Consider the following 10,722-nt stretch of genomic DNA (forward strand, 5'->3'; position numbering starts at 1 on the left):
TAACAGTAGCCAGTCTATTAAAGATAACACAAAAAGGATCCAGTTTAACAACTTGAGGTAGTGGATGAGGCCTAGCAGAAACTGTAGCTGCCCTTGTCAAGACAGCTATCAGCCAATGCAGACATGTACTTAGTTCAATTATCCAGTTAAGAAAGTCATTTAAAAAAAAAAAATCTTAAAAAATTACCCTACTCATAGTTGTTATTAAGGGGGGAATTGTCCATAGACATTCATATTAATGTGTGTTAAGCTTTAAATATGCTTTTTAATGATGGTAAGTCGGACATTCTAACATGGGACTCTAACATGGGATAGCTGGTGAGACAGCTTTGACAGGTTTCGACAGCGAAACCTGGTTTCGACAAAGGATGTTGAAGATGGAGCTGCCAGGCCGGAGGATAAGAGCAAGACTTCAGAGAAGGTTAATGGATGTATTGAAGGAGGACATGGAGCAGGTTGGTATGACGGAGGAGGATACCAGCGATGAGGTGAGATGGAGGCAGATGATCCACTAATGCCAGCAGGTAGAAGAAGAAATAGAAGATTTATGCAAAGTAGAAAGCATTAGACTAATAAAATGCAATACCTTTTCAAAGTAAAATTATTTTTTTTATAATGACTTTATTTCAGGTTTTATAGGAAGTTATTTGTTAGTTTTCCAGGCATGCATTGAGTAGGCTACTGTATGAAAACCCGTGGTTGTCATATAAGTGAAGTCCTGTTACTAAAAATAACATTTTCTTTGTATTCCAGGGGGTTTAATACGACTTCACTGTGTTAATAATAATCGGTTCAGCAGTTATTTCTAAGTGGGTCAGCCTAGGCTCATTGGCCACAAGGACACTGCTTAATGGGAAATGAAATCCAAAAATATAAGTTACCTTACATAAAGCACAAAACAAATATGGCAGATCCACTTCATACCCAGGATTAGTGAGAGGACTGAAGCTCTTGAGGTTTAATTAGGTTGCGAGGTTCATTGGAGGTGAGGTTGGTGAGCAGGACACGCAATAAAACTTCCTCCTCCCTCCTCCTCCTCCTCCTTCGGACTTTATAAACCAGAACACTCCATTCGCTCCTGCTTTGCGCCCCAGTGAGCATCACATTGGATTACACCGCGGAGGTCAGTGTGCCGAAGATGCAGGAAACAGAGATGATGCTGACCGTGTCGTTCATGAATACGCGACATTTTACATGTTAGAGATAATTTTGTAAAAACAAAACAACAACAAAAAGACAGACCATATTCTTGGATTTTTTTCTAATCGATTCTTTTTAACATTTCCGGTAATATCAATAATATTTTGGTTTACTGCTCCCGGACAGTGTGCCTCCGCTACCCTGTCATGTGCACCCTCCGTCCGGCGTGGCTGTGCGTGCTGCTCGGGCTCTTGCCTTTGGAGATCCAGTCCCAAGCACTGACTCCGCAGAGAACTCACAGACCCAGGTACCCGAACCCCGAAACTTTTAGGGGGATTTAAATATTTGTTTTTAAGTAAATTGTTAAATTCAGAATATCTTCTTAACTAATAACCTTAATGGAAAACAACTTTAATTTTGCTGCTTTACTTTGATGCACATTTTGTATTTTTCCTCTTTTCCCCCCATACAAGATAAAGTATAAAGCAATGTTAAAAGGTTTTGTGAGTAATTGTGAATAAATTTGCACCACATAACACCCTTTAAACTCTCTCTTTAGAAATAAAAAGCCTTTGTAAAAAGGTAACTTTGGCAAAACAATGACTACACATCACAGCATTTGAAGAAAAAAAAAGAAAGAAATAAAAGCATAAAAGAGAAGAAAAGGGGTCTAGTGACAGAGTAAGGTAATTCCTCTCAGTAGCAGCAGGAGGTGAGACAGAGGTGAAGGTGATTTAGTGGGATTTGGGACAAGGATACATGCGCATACCGAGGGGCCAAGCAGCAAGCAAGCAGTCTGAATAAGACACCAGCAGCTTGTAGGTTCCATAAGAACATGTGATGATGTGGCTGCTTCAAGGCCAGCAGCACGCCATTTAAAATTACCGTCACATGCAAACCCACAGGTCGTTACTTTGTTTTCTGCTACCTTGGTAGATCTAATCAGAGAAAACTTCTTACGCTGTTTTGTGTGTGTGAGAAAGAAAGCGTAAGAGAGGGAGAGGGGTTATGCTCCCTGAGTCTAAGTTATATAAGAGGGATTTCTCCCCTTATTTGCAGCTTTTATAAAGCTTTAATCCCACATTAGTGTTAATACACCTTATCTATTGTTCGAGAGCTAAATTAGTGCAATAACAGTGTAAGATAAAAAGGCATCAAGGCAATGCATTTCATACAATTATTTTTATTTTTATTTTTTCAGAACTATTCCTGCTTGTTTATTTGATTGTTTTTCCTCAACAACACCAATAAGAATTATCAATTTGATTAAGTTGTGTAGCATTATATACTAAACATCTCTGGCTAATGGGGGTGGGGGTTGTGGGGAACCCCATCTCAAACGTCTCAGTGTGATTCAGTGCGGTTGGATGTAACGTAATATTGCTGCTGGCTCTCAGCAAAGTGAGCCTAAAGAAATAAAAGAGGAGAGAAAGAAAAATGAAAGCATCCTGCTGTAATTTAAAAAAGACAGAGCCAAAAGGAGGGAGGGGGTCGTGCTGTTAGTGAAGCTGTGGGCAACCCATAGGGACAAAAGGGTGTGTGTGTCTGTGTACACGTATGTGTCTGCATGTGTGTTCAGTCTCTCTGTGAACAGCCCCATGCTGAGCTCTAACTGGGGAAGAATGTTGGAGACGCTCCTTTTGGTCTCTCAGATTCAGGTTCACATCCTGAATCACACATGAGAGGTGAGGGAATGGGGGTTGCAATAGAAAGAAAAACACAAAAAGGGGGTTCAGCTTATTACATACTGCTATCATGGAGTGTTAATTGCTGCCAGATATTATAGGCAACAATCATTTCTGTTTTCCTTCCTGTGAGTTATGACCAAATTTCATTTTAAAGCATCTCAGCTGCTCAAAAAATAACTTTTTTACAACTTTACAGTAAGTTTCATTGACGATAAGCAATCCCTCTCTGTTCTCCAGCTAGTACCGCGTATAAACAGACCAGGTGGGCAAAGAAAACTGTGACTGGGAAATGGATATCACTCTCATCAGATCTTGTCAACTCATAATAAAGTCGTACTTTTAATGTAACTGGCTGTAACAAAGCCAGGGTGAGATGCTGTCTAAAGCTATCCCTTCTCACATGTAGCACACAGCAGGCGATGTGAGGTGTGTTCTCACTTCTGAAGGAAGAAGGTGAGGTTGGTGCCTAAGAAGGCAGGACACATGAGGTCCTCTCACTCTCTGTTACATATATCTAACTGCGTCTGACATTTTTGTGCTCGCATGCACCTCTGGTGGGCAGTTTCTCATCTACAAGAACTCAGGATGCAGTGAATTCATGTTCACAGCTATAAATCTACAGCCAGTGGAGACTAAGGATGCACTTCAAAGAATGCAAGATGGTTTTTCACTGCACTCTGACCCATCCACTTCTAAACAGAAAAGAAAGAGTGGTATTTATGCAAATGTCTGAATGAGGCAAGGGAATGTGCTATGAAGACGATGAAACATGGAAAGCTGATTTGTCCAGATGGCATACCTGTGGAGGTATCTCCATACCTCCACAGGTCTGGAGTCTAGGAGAGAAAACAGGAGAGTTTGTTTATTTTCGCCAGATTGTTTAACATAATCTTGAAAAATGAGAAGATGGAGAAGTTGTGTACTGAATTTCAAGAACAAGGGTGATGTTCAGAGCTATAATAACTACAGAGCCACTCACAAAGATATGAGAAAGAGCTGTTGAAGCTTGACCGAAGCTAGTAATGATTAATGAGCAGCAGTACAGCTGAAAAGGAGCAATACGGAGAAGGTCAGGAGGAGTTGCACTGTGTCCTTGTAGGTCTATAGAAAGCATGCGGAAGGGTGCCAACAGAGGAACTGTGGTACTGCATGAGGAATTTAGGAGTGACAGAGAAGTGTGTGAGAGTGTTGCAGGACATGCATGAGGACAACGAGACAGAGGTGAGGTGCGCAGTGGGAGTTCAAGGTGGGGTTGAGCCCCGTCTATTTTGCAAAGGTGATGGAGAGGCTGACAGATGAGGTCAGGCAGGAGTCTCCGTGGACTAGGATGTTCACACATGGCATTGTGATCCATAGTGAGAGTATGGAGCTGGTTTAAAAAGAGTCTAGAGTGATGTAGGTATGCTCTGGAGAGAAGAGGGAGGAAAGCCAGAGGAAGCAAGACAGAACATTTGTGTGCATGTAAAGGAGGCAGGTGGAAAGGTGAAGAAGAACACCCATCCCCGTATCTTGTAGTACAGTGGATAAGCAAAACCTTTTCACCACAATGAAAATGCAGACACTAAAAATTACTGGAAGTAAAATAAAAAATAGGCATATGTGTTTACTGTATTGGTTCTTTGCTGTATATTAGCTTACCTGTATTAGATGTGTTAGAAACTAGCAAGTAGCTCAGTGGCCCAGATTTCTTGTTACTGGGAGGCAGTTTGGTGCCAAGTGCCTTTCCCTTCAGTGGCAGTTGATTTTAAACCTCACCACAGGGGGCCATTTAACCATGTATGTGTGTGAGTAAATGCACAAATGTGTGTTTTTTTGTGCAGAAAGAAAAAGAGACAGGCAACTACGGATGTCAGCACACGCATGTAAAGATGAATAAAGCCAAGAGTTTTCTTACGCTGTGTACCGCATGCATGCAAAAGTCTGCATCTCAGTTTGACAGTCACGTGTCACAGTCACGTGTTTTGACTAATTCTCCACCATGCAACATTATGCCAGTGTGTGTGTGTCTAAGTGTGCACGCTTCATTCACCATCCATTAAAACCAGTTCAGTTCACCTAGCTTAAAGTCAATGGTATAACACACAATGAATGTGTGTTCTCGTGTGTGTTGGCAGTGAGAGCTAAAGGTGTCCGGCCAGAAGAGTGATCAGAATACCAGTCAGGATTAGTTACAGGATAAAATGGTAATCTGGCCCACTTTTCACAACAAACAAACAAACATTATCTTACTTCATCCATCCCTCTGCCTTTTTTCTTTGTTCCTTACATACTGAATATACAATATAATTTTTTGCAGTACAGAATTATAAGTCATGCGTAAGGCAGTGTTGTGTTTGACAAAACTATAAAAGTATTAAAGAGAATTAGGGACGATGAGGGTTTGCAGTCATTTGACTTAACCACTTGCTCCTGTCAGCAGTATAAAAGGGCTGGAATAAACAGACAATTGCTTTATTGCAAACCTTTAATTTACCTGTGCAGTATTATGTCATCGCTGGTTGCTTACATGACAAAACATACCCCCTCTTTGCACTTGAACTCTTGAGCATCTGGGAGAAAGTGGGAATTATTTTTTTCTTTTTTAAATAGAAAAGGTATTGTGATGATGTGAGGGGAAAAAAACGTGTGCAGACAGCAGGAGATTGAGAAATAAAGTACTTAAAACCCACTCAAGGGGAGTGGAGGAGGTGTAGGAGCCCCTCACCACCAATCTACATTGTGCTTTGTCACTTCCCGGAACTGTTGTGAGATTTGCCGACTTGCATACTGTTATTGATTAACCATGTCTTTTTTTTTTTTGACTGAGCGGATGTCAGTGTCTTGGTTCTCGACTCTGTTGGTTTAAACCACTTTGGTCCGGTTGGGAGCTGGAAACAGAGCAGCCTTTAGATGTCGCTAGCAGAAATTTTAGACCGACTGGTTGCATTCTTTTTTAATTATTGACTAAAATGAACTTATCACCCTTTTAACTGTGTTTTGAAGATTAATGGGGGAAAGCAGTGCTTTAATGTTTAAGCAATGCACATAGACGGTTAGATAGCTACAGGCAGAACTACTACCTGTGCACCACTCTGTCTTTCTTTATCATCTCTTCTCAAAAATGAGACCTCAGACTGAGCACAGCAGACATTCCTGCAGTGCAACCGTGAATCCTGTAAGGCGTTTATCCAGTTTCACTGTGAAACTCAAGCAGGTGACATGCATGACTGCCAATCATCACATTTGAACAGGAAGTGGCTCAGGTATTGCTAATGTTGCGCGTTTACACAGTCACCCTTTCATATCTACACAATTGTTCAATTTTAAATTGCTGCGTTAGGCGGGGATGAGGTTAATTGAAGTTATACTAAAGGATTCACTAAGTCTTCAGGAAATGAATCTGCACCAACGTAATGTACCCTAAAGTCATGGGGGCTCCATAGTAGAGTCAGAGATCCTTAGTTTGATCCTGAGAGGCGACATATATCCCTTTGGGGTTGCATCAATAAGGGAACCTGCCAAGTCAAACATGCAACAAACCCACTGTGACGACCCTTTGTGAATAAGGCAGCAGCTGAAAGTAGTATTATTACCCTAAAGTCACGTTTATATGACGTATGTGAATGTGATTCCCTGGAAATATTTTCTGTCTTTCTGTCTGTTTTTCTCAGGCTGAGTTTTCCCAGAATCTCTAAATTCCCAAAGTCCTTTCACCCCAGCATCGTGCCGACTGTGTCTGATCTCTCTGTCGCTGCTCACAACCAAATTACAGAGGAAGACGGACAGATCATCTGGAGGGCCTTGCTCCCACACAAAGATCCCCCGCCAAAGCCCTTTGACCTGTTGGTCGACCAAAGCCACAACGTACTACCGGAGGTGCCAGTCTGGCAGCGCGGGTCACGGGGTCGTCGCCATGCTGGTAGAGGCAGGGGCCACCCCCACCTGATGAGGGTGGGGTGTGTCCTAGGCACCTGTCAGGTTCAGAACCTCAGTCACCGTCTGTACCAGCTGATTGGACAGAGTGGGAGGGAAGACTCCTCCCCAATTAACCCCCGCAGTCCTCACAGCTATGGATAAGGCCACACCCACTCACCCACACTCAAGACAACTTCATCAACATCTGCTGGCAAATTACCCAGGTCCACTGTTACACTAACTATATGTTCAGGCTCAAAAATATTGCTACTGCTGTCATTCCTTAACAGAGCAGTTGTGGGGTTTTTACTGCTTGGGTCTTATTTTTATAGTTTTGACTAAAACTCTCATCAGTAATAAGAACACGGTACTCACAGAGTAAACTGTTGAATGCTTTGAATGAGGCAACATCATGAAAAAGACAACAGCAAAGACTAAGAGGCCATTTGGAAAGGTCAGAGTCCCTTGACTGGAAACAGCAAACTGCTTTTTTTTTTATGTCAGAGTGCTTTGGTCACTCAGGAGTCTTTCCCAAGACAACTTCCTGCTTCAACTCATTATCACCAATTTGAGATTGAATCTATCAATTATTCTGATGAGTACAGTGCTATTGTAAGCTACAGATACGATTGTCAAATCTGTAAAAATAACACTTTTTAAAGATTATTACCTGTAGTGTGGGCTACAGCATTATACCGAGCTAAAACTAGAGTCCTATATGTTTTGGCATTTACAGCACGACTATCTTTGTAACCAGACAAGCCTCTCTCAACCAATCCCTACCTGACTAATGTCTGCTGATAAGTGGTTATCCTCCTCCTCTTAACTTACCTGAGCTCAGTGTTAATCCACAATGTGTCTTGAAAGCACATTTATCCCTCTCTGCTTCAGTGCAGACAGAACCCGAGAATAACCCCCAATCAAACCCAATTAACCCTTCACCCAAAAACCCACAGTGCATATGATCAGCCAAAATAACCACTAACCCTAATCCGTAATCTGTCTGTGCACTTAACAGACACCGTAGCAGGTCTCGACTCTATTAAACCAGAGGGAGGACAGCCGCACTCCATATTCTCTGCATCAGTTTGAGCCTTAATTGATCATTTATAAGGCCTTACAGTGTTTTGCCTTTCACCAGCGCAGATTAAGCATGCCATTGAATTTAGACCATCATTTTTTAAGCTTTATAGTTTGTTTTATTCTTTTCTCTCTGTGTGCACGTCAGCTCATTATAACTCCCGTTTTGGTAGTTCACACAGGCTATTATTAGGAATGCATGAAAGCACTTTATTATCCTTTACATTCAATATGACTTGAATTTTAAAGGTGTGTTATTTAACTTTAAATTAATGGGTCAGTTTTGCTGTAAATATCACACTTTAGTAAATCTTTGTTTTCATATACACTCCATTCAAAGACACAAGTGTCCTTTTGTAAACCATTGTGCTGTTTTCTTCTAACACTGATGTTAAATAAAACCTTTATAGTTATTTCACCTGTCAACAGCAAATCGAGGCGTCAGTGTGAAGTTTTTTGTGAACATTTCATGCTGTATTATACTGACAATATTTTACAAATGAAGTAAAGTTACAAACCAGCATCATTTTACCCTTTTCATATCCATGTTGCCTCCTTTATTCTTTCACTATGAAACACTTTTTTGTCCATTCCTAAAAGGTAAGTGTGACTTACATTCACGTTTCATTTCCTGTACATGCACAGAACAAAGCAGGTAGAGTTCAAATGTTCAAAAAAACACACATTGTAAGTCACGTTCATAAACAAAGAGCAGAGGCAGGGGCTAATGAGGCTACCAGACTTGATCCAGCTCCTTCTACAGCCACAAATAGCTTTAGATATAAAACATATTTTACACAAGTATAATAAACCCCACGGTTTGCAACATTTATATCAGATGTGCAAATTCTGTAAATTCTCCCAGTTTAAAAAAAAAAAAGAATAAAAATGTGATGCCATGCTTGATCGCATGCAGGCTGTTGTTTCTCAACAGTTTTGGGAGGCATTTAATGTGGCCAATTAGATTTAAGCGTGGGCCAAGCCTCTACCACCCCCAGATACACCCCTTAAACGCAAATCAGAACTAGAAATATTTAAGCTTTTCTGAGAAGTTATCTTGTGTCCAAAAAATTATGCCCAAAAATGTTTTTTTATGCCGTACAGTATTATTAACACATAAAACAAAATGTAAAGATCTGTTGTACTCCGTGTCCTCTCCGAGGGAATGTAAAGGTTGCAAATCAAAATTCAAATCCAAATATCTCATCACAGCAAAGCGGAAAAATATGAAGGTTTTCCTGTCGTCTGTTCAGTCTTTACAATGTTCACCTTGTGACCTGGTAAAGAGGCAGGCATTTGGTTTATGTGACAGACAGCAATCAATAAAAAAAATAGAAGTCACGAAGTAACGCTTGTTTGGACATCTTTGTCAACTTTACCTCTGTTAATCTGCGTTTGAACCAGCTGATACTTGAAAGACAGGACCGCTGATACTGAAAAATCCCAAGTCAGAGCCTGCCTTCATGAGGACCAGTACCCATAGATTACAAGAAAGCAGAATTGTTTTGCTATTTAAATAGTTTGTGATATAGTTTGCAGACATGTAAATATGACAAATCTACTGCATGTAATGCATACATAGTATTAAAAACAGATCTACATATGTGTAAAAACTTTTTCTCCCCGATAATTATAAAAAAATAAAAACAACTTAACTTTGAAAAGAAGTACTGAGTCATTCTACATAAGCCCAAACATGCAATCTGCTGATCACTGAAAAGCTCTTCCTGGAACGGACAGACACTCTGACATACAAAAACACACAAACAAGGCCAACGTGCAACACAGGGTACCCCATTACATAAAATTTGGTTAAAGTGTGACAGGACATTGCTGTAAACCTAGCCCCTAATGCACGTCAAAAAGGTTACAGTTTGAACCAGGAGGATATATATGGGCAGGCGGACAGTGACCACCAGAGCATCGACGCATCACAACCCATCACAACCCAACAGTAACTGTGATTTCACCTATCAGCCATGAGGATCATCAACATTGTAAGTGTAATTTTTGCCCATTCACACCATTCATTTGAAAGCAGAGTTGCTGCATAGCTTTGTAAAATCTGAAAATGTTCTTTTTACTGCTCAAAGGGTCCGGACCCGTCTCTGGCATATCGGCCAAATTTGGAGACAAGTAAGGCAAAAGACAAGGAAGACTACAGAAACTTTGAGGTAATTAAACAAACCAGCTTAATTCCACATTAATTTATGAGTTGAAGGAAAAAACTGAGGTTATAATTACAGGCAGACATAACTGGCTTTAAGTTAAAAAAAAAAAAAAGCTGAGCTTCAGAGTGAGCCAAAACTTAAGCAAAATATCAAAATGTGCCTAACACTAACCCAAGGCTGACCACAAGGGGAGTTCAGGTTCTTATTTTCTACTCAATAGAGTCTGACTTCTGGCAAATTTCATCAGTTCTGTAACAGCAGATCATTCACTCAGTTCATTTAGTCATTCACTGAGTTTAAGCTTCCACAGTGGGGTCAACTCACTGAAAGATAGTTGAGTTTTTATCAGCAGAGGCTGACACAGTTCTGCATATGTGCTCAGATTTTTAACTAATCAAACATTACAGTCTAATGCAGATTTTCCGAGAAGCTCATTGATTTGATGGTCTGATCTAACTAAACAACTATGTAACCCAGTGTTAAAAACGGGATTAAAAGTATAAATATTCATACTCTCACAATGGGAATAACAAAGTTTGATAAAAACAAAGTTAATTATAATAAATGCTGATAAAAAGCATGTAAACATAAGTTTAATTAATATGTAAATATGTATATGTAATATATAAATGGTGTGGGGGCAGGACTTAGTCCTTTAGAGTGTGTTTGTTAGATCCACTGAGCGACCAATCATTGGCCGGTGTTGTGCCAAAAACTGATTGCTTGTATTTAAACTGCTATAAATAACT

At 40.3% G+C, this 10,722-nt stretch overlaps 2 protein-coding genes across 2 annotated transcripts in view; both read left to right on the forward strand.

Annotated features, from left to right (window-relative positions):
* Positions 1-890: 890 nt before the first annotated feature.
* adm2b (adrenomedullin 2b) lies at positions 891-8,383 on the forward strand. The gene is made up of 3 exons (XM_005933091.2): positions 891-1,123; positions 1,327-1,447; positions 6,479-8,383. The coding sequence occupies exons 2-3, from the start codon at positions 1,347-1,349 to the stop codon at positions 6,882-6,884; spliced, it is 507 nt and encodes a 168-aa protein (XP_005933153.1). The 5' UTR covers positions 891-1,123; positions 1,327-1,346; the 3' UTR covers positions 6,885-8,383.
* A 1,044-nt stretch (positions 8,384-9,427) lies between these two features.
* Positions 9,428-10,722, forward strand: part of miox (myo-inositol oxygenase) — a gene marked incomplete in the record, with an annotated part of 5,626 nt that continues 4,331 nt past the window's right edge. Inside the window, 2 exon segments of the mRNA XM_042225234.1 lie at positions 9,428-9,799; positions 9,896-9,976. Coding sequence (XP_042081168.1) covers positions 9,782-9,799; positions 9,896-9,976 — 99 coding nt within the window.

Source organism: Haplochromis burtoni, unplaced genomic scaffold (assembly GCF_018398535.1).
Source record: "Haplochromis burtoni strain Fernald_Lab_line unplaced genomic scaffold, NCSU_Asbu1 Contig_164, whole genome shotgun sequence".
NCBI classification, from domain to species: Eukaryota; Metazoa; Chordata; class Actinopteri; order Cichliformes; family Cichlidae; genus Haplochromis; species Haplochromis burtoni.

Coding starts and splice junctions, on each gene's coding strand:
- adm2b (XM_005933091.2), top strand. CDS start 1,347: ATGTGCACCCTCCGTCCGGCGTGGCTGTGCGTGCTGCTCGGGCTCTTG. Junction 1,448..6,478: donor CAGAGAACTCACAGACCCAG/GTACCCGAACCC, acceptor TGTTTTTCTCAG/GCTGAGTTTTCCCAGAATCT.